Consider the following 17,701-nt stretch of genomic DNA (forward strand, 5'->3'; position numbering starts at 1 on the left):
AGACAGTATGGCTGAAATAAAGAAGAGGTTTGACTACTGTAAGCATGACACCCAAACTCTGCAACGACGTTCAGCTGATTAGGTAAGTATTTAACCCTTAACACCCCCCCCCACCCCAGTCCTGTATCATTAAGTCAGAGCTTATCATGAGCAATATGGAATCACATTTGGATTCCGCGGAATTGAAATTTTCCGCAAATTTGTTTTACCGCAACTCAGTAATTGAAGCCCAATCACAGAACTCTAAAGCATTGGACCAGTCAGAGAATGTAGGATTTTTCTGCAAAATTTTAATTTTACACCAAGACTTTTTCAGTTTTTCTGATTTCCGTTTTTTCTATTTTCATAATAAAACACTCCTCAAGAATCAGAAAATTGAAAATAGGAAGATCGGAAAAATGGAAATTGGAAAAATGAAAAATTGAAAATCGTAATATCTGAGGAATCGAAAATTGACATTTCTGCCCGTTCCTAATGAGCATGCAAGAATCGTGTCTGAAGAAGGCTGACAAGCTGAAAGCTTAAGCCTTTCTTCTTAGTTAGCCAATAAATGGCGTCGCCCTGATTCAAAAGTTGTATATAAAGTATATGTATTTAAACTTCATTTTGATGATTATGTTCAGCGATCTTTGCAAGACATCCAGCTCTCTGTCTTCATGTGTTCATTGTTCATATGTATTCAGTTTATAACCTGAAGGTCAATAATCTAAACACTAGTGGAATTACTGTAAGCTGTAAGGACTGTAAGTCCAGCAGATCCGATCACACAAAAATTGATACATATGGTCAGATTTAATCACTTGTCAGTCGAGGAGGGGTGTAGATAACTTCAAGTCAATTAGCTACTTGGCCAAATATTTTAAAAAGTGCCTATGACAATTTCTAATAATCTGACATTTTTCACATCTTTAGTCCACTCAGGTGCAGCTCTGTGGAATGTTCGTTTCTGAGAATTCCAAAGCTAGTGAAAATAATGCCTGGTCTCCCAGATTGCTCTGGGAGAAGAATTCCACATAGATAAGCAGCCTAAGCTAAGCATCTCTGGGAAGACGGTGCTACATAACAATATACTGCAATATATAAATATAGGAAGTGTCTCTGGAGCTGAAAACAGATTAACATAAAAGCGGATATCCTGAATAATTCACTGCATTCTACTATATATCAGTACAGTGCCTCGTTAACCTATTTTGGTTCCTGGACGTAGAAACGACGTCCAGGAACCATGCGCGCTCCCGCGGCAGATCGTGCGCGTGCACGCGCGCTCCCGGCCTGCGGTTCATTAGCCAGGCAATCAGTGAATCGGGCTATGGTGCCCGATCACTGATTCCTCTCCCCCGCTGAAAAAGCGACAGCTTCTCTCGGAAGCTGCGCTTTTTCTGGATGTTGCCTCCCCCATGTGTCACTCTAAGCGTGTGTTACGCTTAGAGTGACGTTATGTAAACAAACTCATGGCCGCCATCTTGTGGCCAAAAAGTAAAACTACAACTAAAATTAAAAAAAAATTAAATTAACACACAATTACATTATAAAACTATGGTTTACATCCCACCCTCCCAAAAATACCCAAATAAAATGTTTAATATAAAAAAAAACCATTACAATAAAAAAAAGAACATGTAAATATTTACCTAAGGGTCTAAACTTTTTAAATATCAATGTAAAGATGAAATATTTCTATATTTTTTTTATTTTAAACTTGTAAATAGTGATAGATGCAAAACGGAAAAAATGCACCTTTATTTCCAAATAAAATATTGTCGCCATACATTGTGATAGGGACATAATTTTAATGGTGTAATAACCGGGACATATGGGCAAATACAATACGTGAGTTTTAATTATGGAGGCATGTATTATTTTAAAACTATAATGGCTGAAAACTGAGAAATAATGATTTTTTTCCGTTTTTTTCTTATTCTTCCTGTTAAAATGCATTTACAGTAAAGTGGCTCTTAGCAAACTGTACCCCCAAAGAAAGCCTAATTGGTGGCGGAAAAAACAAGATATAGATCAGTTCATTGTGATAAGTAGTGATAAAGTTATAGGCTAATCAATGGGAGGTGAACATTGCTCAAGTGAAAACGACGGAATGCGAATGGGTTAAGATTCTCAAAGGACCCATTCATGTTGGCCAGAAAGAGTTATTGTAAGGCCCAATTCATATTGGGTGCGTTTAAAGGACATCCGAGGTGAAAATAAACTAATGAGCTAAACAATTATATCTATCCTCCTTCTAAAAATGACTTTATTTAGTTATTCCACAGTTGTATTTTATTTTTAAATCTACTTTTTAAGTGTTTTTTGTTTCACGGCCTTTTTTTTTTTCATTGACCAAAAGGTTTATTGAATATAAAAAAGCAGTACAAAATATACAGATCTAGATATGCAAAGATACATTGGATGAAAATAGATAACCAAATGTGTATCAGAGAACCATAATGGGTAGAATATAACAAACATCGTACAATGTGTAGTAAAAAGAGCTGATGTATAAATACCCATGAGTATTGATAGTAAGTTCAGTGGCGTTGGTAAGCCAGAAGAGGTGAAATGTAGGTGTAGGAGAGGAAGTTTAGACACCAGTTGGTGAGAGGAGAGGTTTGGTAAAGGAGGAAAAAGAGGGGGGGGGGGGTAGTGGACAGGGGAAGGTAGGATTCATATATAAAAAGAGTAGCAGTAGGGTATTGTACCGTGTTAGCCATCAGTAAAAGCAAGAAGTTTTAAATCAGGATTATACCATTTATTGGCTAACTACAAATGAATAAGAATAAACAAGCTTTCGGCCTTGCAGCCTTCGTCAGGTTTACATCCTGTTAGTTTGCAAGCTGGTGGTACAGACAGCTTATATACATGCAACATCGAAAGGGAAAACAGATATTTTTTTCAAGCATAAATACATCATTAAGATGCCTTAATACAAACAGACCATCTAAATGGGGTAAGATAAGGATCCTTGTTTACTTTATTGCTCACAGACCTGGTATTAGGATTGACCCAGAGGTATCGTAAATTCTTAGTTCACAAGTTCAGCTAGGGTGGCTGAGACAGTTCATATATCATCAATCTCATACCAATATAGAAAGTTGTTGTCCTTATTCAAACCCTTCTGCACAGCTTTGAAACAATTTATAAATTTTGTTTCTGCTATTAATCGGTCATTTGACGTTTTGAAGCCGCCCTTCAGGGCAGTGACACGAAGATCATCCATGCTGTGTCCGTTGGACTGAAAGTGTGTAGCAACTGGGAGTCCAGATTTGGAATTATTAATAGTGTGCCTGTGTCCATTCATACGTTTGCGCAGAGTTTGTCCAGTTTCTCCCACGTACATGACATTGGGGCATTTAGCACACATGATCAGATATACCAGATTGGTGGACCCACAAGAAAATTTACCTTGTACTCTGTACTCCTGTTGTGAACCTGGTATCGTTACCCTGTCAGTGGAGTAAATGTGTCTGCAGGTCCTGAGTAAAAGAAAGACACTGGCCCAGAACGTAACACCACAGGAGCGACAGGCCATCAGATCCCTTAAGGAGAATAAGGACATTATTATTAAACCAGCGGATAAAGGTGGTGCCATAGTCATAATGAACACCAGTGACTACATCCAGGAGGCACAAAGACAATTATCCAATACCGCTCACTATGCCAAATTACAGGGGGACCCCACAAAAGGCTACAGGATGGCACTTAATAGGATGGTTAACAGATTGCCTGCAAACATCAGACTACATGTAAGGACCCTTATCCCTGAAGAGCCTAGAACAGCCTGCTTTTACATGCTTCCCAAGATCCACAAAGAGGGAAACCCAGGCAGGCCCATAATCTCAGGGAGCGGAACTCTTACAGAGAACATCTCAGGGTGGCTGGAAAACATCTTGAAACCTCTTGTCTGTAAAAGACCCAGCTACTTACAGGATACCACCCACCTCCTGAACAAACTGTCAGCCATCGGCCCAGTACCTGAGGGAACCATACTGGCCATGATGGACGTGGAGTCCCTGTACACGAACATTCCCCATGATGATGGTATTGCGGCCTGCCGTAAATATCTTTAGGGTCAGGGCATACCTGTAAAGCCTATTACTGGACTGATCAAATTCATTCTCACTCATAATTATTTCACTTTTGGACAGGACCTCTATTTACAGCAGATGGGCGTGGCAATGGGTTCGCGATTCGCTCCACAGTATGCAAATCTATTCATGGCCAAAATCGAAGAGGAATACCTCAATGCATGTGGCATAAAACCCTTGGCCTACTTCCGCTTCATTGATGATATTTTAATCATCTGGTCCACAAGTGAGGATGATCTTCTCCAGTTCCACAGGAACTTCAATGCCTTCCATCCTACAATCAAATTGAAACTTACCTACTCTGACACAGAGATTAACTTTCTGGACACCACCATATACATCAGGGGTAACAACATACAAACCTCTGTGTATCGCAAACCTACAGACCGTCCCACAGACCTAAGATATGACAGTTTTCATCCCAAGCACATTAAGAACTCTATAATTTACAGTCAAGCTATAAGGTACAACCGGATTTGTTCTGACAGGATGGACAGAGACAAGCACCTGGATCACCTTAAGAACACTTTCATTAAACAAGGTTACAGTCCTCCCATGGCTGAGGCCCAAATCAGGAAAGCCAGCAACATCCCCAGGACTGAACTCCTGAAATATAAGCAAAACCAGAAAGAGGAACGTGTCCCTTTGGTTGTCACCTACAACCCACACCTGGAAATCTTAAGGAGGATTGCTAAGGAACTTCATCCCATTTTACACAAGGATCACAGACTGAGAACGATATTCCCTAAACCTCCACTCTTGTCATATCGGCAACCACACAATCTAAAACAGATGATTGTCAGGAGCTCTTTGAATAGGCCTCAACAAAACGGAACATCACCCTGCCGACAAAAAATATGTGGGACCTGCAGACACATTTACTCCACTGACAGGGTAACGATACCAGGTTCACAACAGGAGTACAGAGTACAAGGTAAATTTTCTTGTGGGTCCACCAATCTGGTATATCTGATCATGTGTGCTAAATGCCCCAATGTCATGTACGTGGGAGAAACTGGACAAACTCTGCGCAAACGTATGAATGGACACAGGCACACTATTAATGATTCCAAATCTGGACTCCCAGTTGCTACACACTTTCGGTCCAACGGACACAGCATGGATGATCTTCGTGTCACTGCCCTGAAGGGCGGCTTCAAAACGTCAAATGACCGATTAATAGCAGAAACAAAATTTATAAATTGTTTCAAAGCTGTGCAGAAGGGTTTGAATAAGGACAACAACTTTCTATATTGGTATGAGGTTGATGATATATGAACTGTCTCAGCCACCCTAGCTGAACTTGTGAACTAAGAATTTACGATACCTCTGGGTCAATCCTAATACCAGGTCTGTGAGCAATAAAGTAAACAAGGATCCTTATCTTACCCCATTTAGATGGTCTGTTTGTATTAAGGCATCTTAATGATGTATTTATGCTTGAAAAAAATATCTGTTTTCCCTTTTGATGTTGCATGTATATAAGCTGTCTGTACCACCAGCTTGCAAACTAACAGGATGTAAACCTGACGAAGGCTGCAAGGCCGAAAGCTTGTTTATTCTTATTCATTTGTAGTTAGCCAATAAATGGTATCATCCTGATATAAAAAGAGAGAAGAGGAGAAACAGACCAGTTAGCCATCTATATATATAGCTATGAGGCAACTCAGTTAACTTTGTCCAGCCCCCTATCCCATATTTTGTTGAATTTAGATGGGCATCCTCTATGTTGATATACTAGTTTTTTGAGAGGAAGATAATATTTAACTTTGATTTTCCAGTCTAGAAAAGTAGGGTAAGTAGGGGACAGCCATCTAAAAGCTATGCATATTTTAAGCATGAACAGAGTTTCAATTAGAAAGTATTTGTCAAATTTGTTCATATCTACATCATATATGTTAAGAATATAACATTTAACGTCTAGAGTGGTTGGGGACCCCATGGTATCGTGTAGGAAGTTGACCACTTGTTTCCACAAGTCAGCTATCGGGGGGCAAAGCCATAGCAAGTGTAAGAACGTAGGGTTAGGTGATGCACATTTAGGGCAGGTATTGGAGGTGTTGTTGGAGTATGTGGAAATATGTCTAGGGATAAGGTAGCTTTGATGAATTATGTATAGTTGGGTCAGACGGTCTTTAATACAGGGGGATACCAGACGGGTGGCGAGCTAACAATCTTCCCATTCTTCATCATCAATCTGTATATCATATTGTAACCATTTATCTTTAGATTTCTCCACCACCGGAGCAGCAGTATGTTCATTTAATACATTATATAGAGTACACATATGATGAGGTAGTGGGCCTTCTTTAAGGAATTCCATGAGAATTGAGTTCTCAATTAGTGGGAGGCCATTAGGGAATTGGGAGCGTAATGCATGTTGTAACTGTAAGTACATAAATTGAAACTGTGGGGGTAGTGAATAGCGGGCTTGCAGGTCAGCATATGCGTAGAGTGCTGAGTGCGTAATTATCTGACCCGTTTCCTTTACTCAATGACACATTCATTGACGTGTGCCAGAGCTAAAATCAATAAACTATTGAATCTTTTTATCTCCTTCCTGCTCTCAGAAGCCATTTACTGCCAGGAAAGTGTTTTATTCAGGAGGGTTACGCTATAGTCTGACCCAGTCCCGACCAAAACAGAAACTGCCACTTGCATACCTGATGTTTAACTCTTTCAGGTAGAGAAAGACAAAAAAGGAACACAGCCTAGTTATTTGTGTGCTTGGCACTGTACATACACATGTCTATCTCATCATGTCACATGTCACCTCAGATGTCCTTTAAGCGCATAAACAAAAACACGCATGTGTTAATGCGCTATTTTGTAAGCGGAGCCATGAATTTTATATACGCCTAAACGCACTTGAATGTGTTTTTGTTCAGTGTGCGTTGCTTATTTGAAGTAGCAGTTGACAATTAAGATTTGTTTTCATTAAAAAAAAAATTAAATTAGGGGTAAAAAACACATCTCCAAAGTGCATTGCTATGCGCTTCTATGCGCTAAACAGCACACCCAATAACTTGCATTGCTATGCAGTTCACAGCGCAACGCATAGAAATGCATGCAACACTACATTTCCTAAATGGACAGTAACAAAGCGCATAGATGTGAACGTGGCACATTGGAATCAGTGGAAAAAGCTGCACCAAGCAAAGCGCACAGCACAATGCGCTGTGAAAAGCGTACAGCAACATCCCTAGTGTGAACAAGGCCTAATTCCTTGTTGTCCATATAGGTCAACAGCAAATCAGGTGAAAAGATCCCCCTCAGCTAAATACCCGATTGTCACACATGTCGTATTTAATTCTTTTTTACTCTGTACAAGGTAAGATTGTTCCGGACCTGCACTGACACTGACCGTCACATATGGCAGTTCCCAGTCTGAGAATGAGAGCTTTCATTATCCATGACAACCAACCTTTGCACCCAAGTTAATTTTCCCAGAGAACCATGTTATTCTACACTTTGCAGCAGGTTAATTAATATGCTTAGGAGCCGCTCTTGGCTTATTCTTCAGTGTCTATTTTAGGACAGCATAATTTTCTACCTCCAAACGAGTCAAACATCATTTGTCATAGTGAAAATACAATGATCAGCAGAGGAAGTGACAGATGATAAGTGATACGTGACAAGCGATGACAATTACTAGAGGTGACAATTCATTAGACTTCAGCTCGTTGTTAGGATTTAACCCAACAATCCCTGAAGCGTAATGTCAAATTAGCCCATCCTGTTTAATGATTTTTACTCCAGAAAGGTTGAGAGCTGCATTAGATGTTATGTGTTCTCTGGATTGCAAAAGGGCATATATTAAATAGATAACGAATGACTATGGTAAAATCTTTGTGTACCAACAAAGGCACTGCTACTGTATAATTAATAATTAACTAACCCATATTATAGTCAAGAAAAACCTGAACTGAAATCAGTTTATGGGAAAATGGAAGGGACACTATAGCAAAATGTAAACAATTTAAAAATAAAAAAGTCATAATAAATGTATATACCTTTCCCACAGATTAAAGTAAACCTGAGGGGAAAATAAACGGATGAGAGAAACAATTGTATTTATCCTTTTACTCTTAAAATGACTTCTCTAGATATCCCATGGTTTTATTTTATATTTAAATATTTACAAAGTAGATTGAATGTTTTGTTGTGTCTGCTCAATGACAGCCTATCAAGTGTCCCTAAATGAAAATAAATGGACTTTTGACCTTTTTCTATCTCCCTCTGCTCTCAGAAGTTATATTCTGCCAGGAAAACGTTTATGGTTGCAATTTGCTTTTCAGTGATGTACTATATTCCTCCTGTGTACCGACAAGACAGAAGCTGTCACTTCCATGCCTAGAAATTAACTCTTTCAGGCAGCAAAATAAAACAAGTAAAACAGCCAGGTTATTAATATATTTTGTACTGTACATGCACATGTTTATCTCATGTCACATATCGCTTCCGGTACACTATAAATTAATATTTATAACACTATAAAGGGGATTTGATCATCTATAAATATCCATAATGTACAAGTAACAGAAAAAAAGGAAGTAGAAGCAATTAACTACATGACCAATCAACTTAAACACACAAGTTCAAACATTATTTATTTCTGCACTCTGCAGAATGAGCTTCCACTGCCAGACACATTGCAGATAACGACTACTGGCTCTTACAAATGGTTGTGGTTTGATGCTACAGCACAGCTCAGCACATCCAAAACAATGTACAACAAAACTGTAACACATTCCTGCCTTGCCCTCTCTGTATCAGCAGCACATGTGATCTCCTGCAAAAGCCAGCCCTAGGACTTTATGCCGATCGGCGTTAGGCGGTCCACGGGCTGCCGCTGTGGTCACGCCCATCGGCGTGACGCGGTCCTTAGGTAGTTAAAAGGAACCCAAGGTGTGACCCGATCAAAGGTGCCATATATATTTCCTTTTAAACAATCCTGGTTGCCTGGGACTAGTACTGCAGCTGATCTTTCTGGTCAGTAGGGTCTAAATCACACACCTGAAACAAGCATGCAGCTAATCTTGTCTGCATGCTTGTTCAGGATCCTATGGCTTAAAGTGTTAGAGGCACAGGATCAGCAAGACAGCCAGGCAATGTGCATTATTTAAAAGGAAATAAACATGTCAGCCTTCATATCCCTCTCACCTTGGGTTCCCTTTAAGGGTGCACTCCTCCAAGCAAATGAAAGAAGTTACAGATAAAGCAATAAGTCCTCAATAACCCCTAAACCCAAACCGATCTCTTGTCCACTGGTTTGCTGCACCCACAAAGGAACTTGCTTTGTTAAAAAATAAATAAATATATATATATATATATATATATATATATATTTACAGTGGGTTGCAAAAGTATTCGGCCCCCTTGAAGTTTTCCACATTTTGTCACATTACTGCCACAAACATGCATCAATTTGATTGGAAATCCACGTGAAAGACCAATACAAAGTGGTGTACACGTGAGAAGTAGAACGAAAATCATACATCATTCCAAACATTTTTTACAAATCAATAACTGCAAAGTGGGGTGTGCGTAATTATTCGGCCCCCTGAGTCAATACTTTGTAGAACCACCTTTTGCTGCAATTACAGCTGCCAGTCTTTTAGGGTATGTCTCTACCAGCTTTGCACATCTAGAGACTGAAATCCTTGCCCATTCTTCTTTGCAAAACAGCCTTAGCTCAGTCAGATTAGATGGACAGCGTTTGTGAACAGCAGTTTTCAGATTTTGCCACAGATTCTCAATTGGATTTAGATCTGGACTTTGACCGGGCCATTCTAACACATAGATATGTTTTATTTTAAACCATTCCATTGTTGCCCTGGCTTTATGTTTACATTTATTTTCAGTTGGGGTGAATCTGCTTTGTTCACATTACATGCACTGCAGTGATTTCTACAGCAACATGGCAGTTATGTCATATTAAATTGAACAATAAATGCACCTTCCTTTACAACTTAAAGAGAATCTGTATTGTTAAAATCACACAAAAGTAAACATACCAGTGCGTTAGGGGACATCTCCTATTACCCTCTGTCACAATTTCGCCGCTCCCCGCCGCATTAAAAGTGGTTAAAAACAGTTTTAAAAAGTTTGTGTATAAACAAACAAAATGGCCACCAAAACAGGAAGTAGGTTGATGTACAGTATGTCCACACATAGAAAATACATCCATACACAAGCAGGCTGTATACAGCCTTCCTTTTGAATCTCAAGAGATCATTTGTGTGTTTATTTCCCCCTGTTCTCATGCACTGAAGTTTCAGGCTGCTCTTTTCTTCCTGCAAACAGCTTTGCCCTTGTCTGTAATTCCTCACTATGTGAAAGCCCAGCCAGCTCAGAGGACGATTTATCCAGCTTGTAAAAGATAAGAGAGAAGAGAGAAGCTGCTCTAATCTAAATAACACACAGGCAGTGTGCATAGAATGGCCTGGAAGGGGGAGTTCATAGCAGAACCACAACACTGAAGAACTTGGCAGCCTTCCAGACACAGGCTGACAAGTCTGACAAGAGAGAGATAAGTTGATTTATTACAGAGATAGTGATAGTAGAAAGTGCTGCAGTAAGCCAGAGCACATTAGAATAGCTTTTGGAACTTGTAGGATGATAAAAAACAGGATGCAATTTTTGTTACGGAGTCTCTTTAAGTGAAGATTATTAATACATTTTAGAAGCTGGGCCTTCTATTAAAAATGACAGGGGCTAAATAACACGCTGAAAAAGATGGGTTTGTTATTTTGTTGGCTGACTTTGATTTTGTTAGGTCACACCCGCTAAATTAAGGCTATTCTCACTGAACAGTTGTCAGGGTGTTCTATGCAAGCCATAAAGCAGTTGTTTTAGCTTGGTGTACATTAAAGTCTGACTCCGGCAACCTGGAAGAGGGTCCCGGGGGCTTTTAGGTATAATGCGGGGGCAGAAAGGAGAACAGGGGCGTGACAGGCATCAGGACAGGTGACAGTATATGCCTGCTCCCCCATCTCTCTAACTATTTAGACATTTGATATTCTTTAAATACTTATCGAGCTTCCAGCGCCATCTTCTAACCTTCCTGCAGCTCCCATCGGCTTTCCAGCTTATGTCATGCACGGCTCCCAGTGTATCACCTGTCACTCGTCAGGTCACGTAACACGCTGGGATCCATGCACGGGTGCTGGAATGCTTCTTTCAGCTACAGGGAGGCTAGAAGACAGCGCTGTGGGCTCAGTAAGTATTTTACTCCCTGCAAAACCACCTGCAAACCCCCCAAAACACAGTCCCTGTTATCCTCTCAAGAATGCCGGTTAGTTGAGACTTACGGTTGCCTGAATTCCGGATAACTGGGACTTTGCAGTACCATCAGAGTAGTGCTCACGAGTCCCGAAGGACTCGAATTCGTGATTCAAATGAGCCTTAATTGCCTCAGCTGTGCGGCTGGGAGAGAGGGGGTTACTTACCCATAAGTCTGTCGTCTTCTATTTGTCCCAAACGTCTTGCAAGCGTCCTAGAGGATGTGTTGCAAGACTCACTACCGCACCTCCTACTTCCGGCTTGAAGGAGGAAGTGCGGGGTAGTGAGTCTTGCAACACGTCCCATATGACGCGTGCAAGGCGTTTGGGACACATAGAAGACGACGGACTTATGGGTAAGTAACCCCCTTTCTCCCTGCCGCACAGCTGAGGAAATTAAAGAGAATCTGTATTGTTAAAATCGCACAAAAGTAATCATACCAGTGCGTTAGGGGACATCTCCTATTACCCCCTGTCACAATTTCGCCGCTCCCTGCCGCATTAAAAGTGGTTAAAAACCGTTTTAAAAAGTTTGTTTATAAACAAACAAAATGGCCACCAAAACAGGAAGTAGGTTGATGTACAGTATGTCCACACATAGAAAATACATCCATACCCAAGCAGGCTGTATACAGCTTTTCTTTTGAATCTCAAGAGATCATTTGTGTGTTTATTTCCCCCTGCAGCTCTCACGCAATTAAGTGACAGGCTGATTGTTTCTTCCTGCAAATAGCTCTGCCTGTGTCTAATTCCTCAGTATGTGAAAGCCCAGCCAGCTCAGAGGACGAATTATCCAGCTTGTAAAAGATAAGAGAGCAGAGAGAAGCTGCCCTAATCTAAATAACACACAGGCAGTGCGCATAGAGGGGCCCGGAGGGGGGCGTGCATAGCAGAACCACAACACTGAAGAACTTGGCAGCCTTCCAGACACAGGGCGACAAGTCCGACAGGGGAGAGATAAGCTGATTTATTACAGAGACGGTGATAGTAGAAAGTGCTGCAGTAAGCCAGAGCACATTAGAATAGGTTTTGGAACTTGTAGGATGGTAGAAAACCGGATGCAATTTTTGTTACAGAGTCTCTTTAAGGCTCATTTGAATCACGAACTTGAGTCCTTTGGGACTTGTGAGCACAACTCTGAGTGCCATCTTACATAGCCTGCTATTGTTCTCTTCTGCCAGGTCAACAGCCACATTTATTAGAGTAAAAACTAAGGAAAATAATCAGTCACAAAACGCAGAATTATGCATCATGTGAAAAAGATCGGAAATCAGATCCGACATGTTGGAAATAATTGATCTGACAGTAAATCTGCAAGAAAATCTCATAATGTGTACCTAGCATTAGAAGATCAGCAATGCCACTGTTGGACAAATCTTAAAAGACCAGCAGTGCCACAGCTGGACAAGCCTTAGAAGACCTTAAGTTTGCCAAATACATGGCCTCCTCAAGACGTGACATCAGCAGTCAGGCCTAGTGCACACCAGAGCGGTTCTGCTGCGGTTTGCGATCCGCTTGCGGGTGCGGATCCGCTAGGGTAATGTATTTCAATGGGCTGGTGCACACCAGAGCGGGAGGCGTTTTGCAGAAACGCATACTCCAGGGCTGCTGCAGATTTTGGATTGCGGATGCGTTTCTGCCTCAATGTTAAGTATAGGAAAAACGCAAACCGCTCTGAAAAACGGCACTTCAGAGCGGTTTGCCAGGCATTTTTTGTTACAGTAGCTGTTCAGTAACAGCTTTACTGTAACAATACATGAAATCTACTACACCAAAAACGCTTCACAAAACCGCAAAATGCTAGCTGAAACGCTACAGAAAAAGAAGAAAAAGCGTTTCAAAATCTGCTAGCATTTTGCGGATCTGCTAGCGGTTTTTGATGTGCACCAGGCCTCAGTGTGCTCTAGATGCCGGCAGAATGAGAACCATAGTTAGCAACAGTAGTACTGGCCACAGGATCTGGTGCTGTTGGTGTTCCCATATCACACAGGTCGATTGTTTGGACAATGTGAGTGTAAAATGCACTTGTTATTTATAAATAGTGTTTTTGATATGCACAATGGTATGCAGGCCTCTTGTTGTTTTTATTCCTTTAGACATTGTTTAAATTTAATTACAGAATTTCTCGGCAAAACACTGCAGGCTGAAATGAATCTATTTAACAGCAATAATAAGAAATCATTTTAAGAGGTGAGAAGCCACACTAGGCTGGATTTACTGAGCTGAGGAATATTGGAGAACATATTGCTGGGTGTAGATGTGTGGGTGCCCTGGACCAAACAACATATTTTGATCATTTAGCAAGTAATCGGTACCAATTAGCAAATAACTGCTGAAGGTGACAGTATGTTAAAAAGACACTACGGGCCTGATTCACTAAGCCGTGATAACCCATATCATGGCCCTTTCCGTGCGCATTTTAGCGCTTGCGCGTGATTGCAAATTATTGCGTGCAATTGCGAATTATCACGTGAAAATTTACGATTGCAGGCGATAATAATTTTATTTTATGAGCTTAAGCAGTGGCGTAGCAGAGATTGCGACCACATCGGAGCCCTTGCGCCAGAGGGGCCCCGAGTGGCCACCCCTCAACCACAGTATTAGATCTTTATTGGTCCTGTGCTAATAATATTCACTTCTATAGATAATTTGAATACTAGTAATCATTAACACACTGTTTCCCATCCCCTTCTTGCACCTCTGACAATGTGGTTGTCCTTGGCAGGTTTTGTTGCACTGTATCAATTGTTATATATAGCGTGCTTGGGGGGGGGGGGGGGGAGGCAATGTAAAACTTGCCCCGGGGGCCCATAGCTCAGATATTGTGGTGAAACCCCTCCCACAGTGTGATGTCATGGGCCTGGCCAAAACAGTTTTCTGTCTGTGAACCTAAGCAGTATCTGTGTGTGTGTGTGTGTGTGTGTGTGTGTGTGTGTGTGTGTGTGTGTGTGTGTGTGTGTGTGTGTGTGTGTGTGTGTGTGTGTGTGTATATACAGTATGCATAAAGTATACAGTATAGATAGATAGATAGATAGATAGATAGATAGATAGATAGATAGATAGATAGATAGTAAGAATATCTCAACCTTTTAGTGTATCACATTGTTAGTATGTTACGGCCAGTTTGTGACATACAATTCTTTCAGAGTAAGAAAATGCAATTACTTTTTTTCCTATGTTGCTTCCGCTTACAGTGGGTACCAGATTTGATAGGTTTTGGACTAGTCCATCTCCTCATGGGGGATTCTCAGTCTTTCCTTTACTCTTTATAAATGCACTCCCTGGAAAATATCTATACAGCCTCCCTACTTGCATCCTATTTTGGCAGTTAGAATGAGCAAGCAGTGAAAATAAAAAAGTGAAAAGAAAACTGTGAAAATCCCCCATAGGAAGTTGGACTAGTCCAAAATCTGTCAGATCTATCAGAGTTTTACAAGCTATTGAAAGTGATGGTGACATAGGAAAATATAAATGTATAGTGCATTTTACAGGGGAACAAATGTACATTTATGTATACACATGCAATATAAATGTTACAATATTTATTGCAACCACGTGTATCCACCGCCTCTAAACTCAGCTGTCTAATGAAAGCTAAATTATGTGCCCCATTCAGGTACCAATTTCAGTAGCTCCTTGTAATGCTGGGGGGTCATACTTTCTGACCACCCAGCGCAACAAGGCTAAGTAGCTGGATAATGGAATAAGCTTCACAGATGGACACAGGGGTAATGAACAAGGGAGCAAGATTGCCCGAAGCAACTGCATCTCTGGGCCGCCTATCAGGCTAGATGCTATGTGATACAATACACAACAGACGTAGTCGGTAACAGGCTTGGATCATACACGTTAATTCAGATGTCAGTCGTATTGGAAAAATTAGGCAGATTCGTAGTCAAGAAGCGGGCAAAGGTCAGTACACAATACAATATTACAATAGATGTTACTTCAATAATATTACTAGAATATTACGAATAAATTACAAGATATATAACTACAAAAGTACAAGACTGACTGACTAGAGTACATATATATCGTGCTGATGCGCAATATATGAAATGTAGCTCTCAAATAACTCACTAGCTAAAGCAAAAGTAATGTTAATTAACAAGACAGACAACAGACAAACAGACGGAATGCTCAGCCAATCTAGTCGCTGTTTCAGCGACGGCGACATTCACACTGAGATAGACAAGACTAACAGGTAGGAGCGAACTAATGGCAACCGCTGCTATAGTTCGTCCTCAAGAACAAGGCTAGAAGTATACTACCAGTCACCAACGTGGTGCTGGCAGAATCTAACTATCAGGATCAGATGGATTTCACTGAGCCCCCGCAGGTCAGCATTATACATTTACAATAACAACTTTCACAGCATAGACCCAACGATAACTCAGAGAGCTGAAAGCTATGTCGGGTGGGGTAGGAAATGGGAGGCAGACTTTTATGCTGTCATCAGCCAATGGATGCAGGTATGCAAATTCCCACACAGCTGAATGGTAATCATTCAATCCTGAGCTGGCTTAATTACCATTTGCTAGCTGACGACTGCATCCTGAGCTGCCCAGAACTGCAGAGCGATTGCAAATGACAATGGGACCTATTGCGAATGCACAACCAAATGCAAGCAGATAAGCCAGAACTGTCAGTTTGCAGCTCCACTGCAGAACACACTACAGGAGGGATCCTTACACTCCTAAATCTGTGATCATTTTGAGCCAATCACAGTGATCACAATGGAAAAAATAAAAAAAGCTCTGGTCTTTAAGGGGCTGGTGCTGTATGCCTCTGAAAGGCTTCACTAATCCTGTTGTTCTCCCCCACTTATTCACAGATATTAGGCACAATTTATTAAGACTTGAGAGAAGAAAACTGAGCCAATGTGGAACAGTGCTCCTGAGCAACCAATCAGAATCTGTGTTTTAGTTAACAGCTTAATGCTGATTGGTTTCCCTTGTACTGGCTTGATAAATGAGTACAACTGGCCTGCAGTCTGACAATTACTAAATCCAAATCCTAAAAAAAAGCTTTATTGGCAGGACTAAATACATGTAATATTGCCAAAGCAAAACATTAGCATTAGCACGGGAAGGGGTGGTTTTGGGATTATAGGCATGGGGAGGGTATAGGGCACATAATAGGTGGTATACAGTCCATAGGAGGATGAGGATATAGAGGAAGTATAAAGGGTTGAAGTATACAGTCTACAGTGGTGGGGAGGGTATTGGGGCAGCATAAGTGGTATACAATCCTTACCTCTAACTCTTGAAATTCCTCTTCCTCTTCCACGTCATACGAAAGTGTGTGGATTTTGATGTCTTCAGAAGAAAGGTCGATGAACTTGGTATCCGGGTAGTCAAGACTGTCTTTGGTTGGTGATCTATCTTCAATAAACGTGGTTTCACAACACTCAGTGCTGACATTTTCTCCCCAGGAACGTAAGACATTTTCCGAATACAGAATGATGTTGGGCCGATAGTGGGACTCCACAGTCTGTTGCAGCATGTTAGGATCCAGCAGCTGCTGCACAGGGTCATTTCTGATGTTGTCTATGGCAGTCTGCGGTGAAATAGTTCCAACAATGTGACTCTGGTATTGAGGCGTCGGATAAACAGACACCATCCCGTCTTTATTTTCTGCCATTAAATTTCTGGTGTTGATTAAGCCATTCCTTTTCCCAGCCTCTGTTATTTTATTATGCATAAGCACACTGTTCTTTTCAATTAACCCATCCATGTTTGGCGCTTTGCGTGGTTTTCTTGCTCGTGTGGCTCCAGTTATTGAGGGAAATGCAGGTCACATTTGCCTAATGGCTTTAATTTTCCTAAAAGCAGGAAAAAATAAACAATGTAAACACAATAGGAAAGCAAGCCAGTGATGTGTAATAAGGGATGATGAGACAAGTCATTGTAATTTAGTCATTATGCTCAATAAATGCAGATTACATTTTAAAAAGCATCCCATAAGATTGTTGTGTTTAATGCCAACATCTCTGATGTATGTAGAATGACTCACATAGATTTTATGCATAATTAAATGAAAAGGCCTTTAAAATTTGCTGCCAACCATATAAGCATAAAGCACTAAAAACACAAGGCTATTGCAGGTCAACATCGCTGATAAACATCACAGGAGATTGAAGTCATTAGGTCACTTAATGGATTATATTAGTTATAGTTCAAAGCATACAAACTGTAATTGAGACAGGTTCTTTCATGCAAATGATATTACTGTCTCGATAACTGTTGTTGCACATTTAGGCTGCATTGACAGTGGTCAGTTGGATCACGTACACGTTATGAGTGTGAACTGCAATGGAGACCGGACATAAACAGTCAT

At 40.7% G+C, this 17,701-nt stretch overlaps 1 protein-coding gene across 2 annotated transcripts in view; it reads right to left on the bottom strand.

Moving 5' to 3' along the window:
* Positions 1-17,701, bottom strand: part of SYNDIG1 (synapse differentiation inducing 1) — a 383,620-nt gene that overhangs the window by 185,010 nt on the left and 180,909 nt on the right. For both annotated transcript variants that reach the window (XM_068232212.1, XM_068232213.1), the window contains exon 2: positions 16,619-17,186. In XM_068232212.1, the coding sequence (XP_068088313.1) occupies positions 16,619-17,098 (480 nt within the window). In that variant the 5' untranslated portion in view covers positions 17,099-17,186. The remainder of the gene's footprint in view (positions 1-16,618; positions 17,187-17,701) is intronic.

Source organism: Hyperolius riggenbachi, chromosome 4 (assembly GCF_040937935.1).
Source record: "Hyperolius riggenbachi isolate aHypRig1 chromosome 4, aHypRig1.pri, whole genome shotgun sequence".
Taxonomy (NCBI): Eukaryota; Metazoa; Chordata; class Amphibia; order Anura; family Hyperoliidae; genus Hyperolius; species Hyperolius riggenbachi.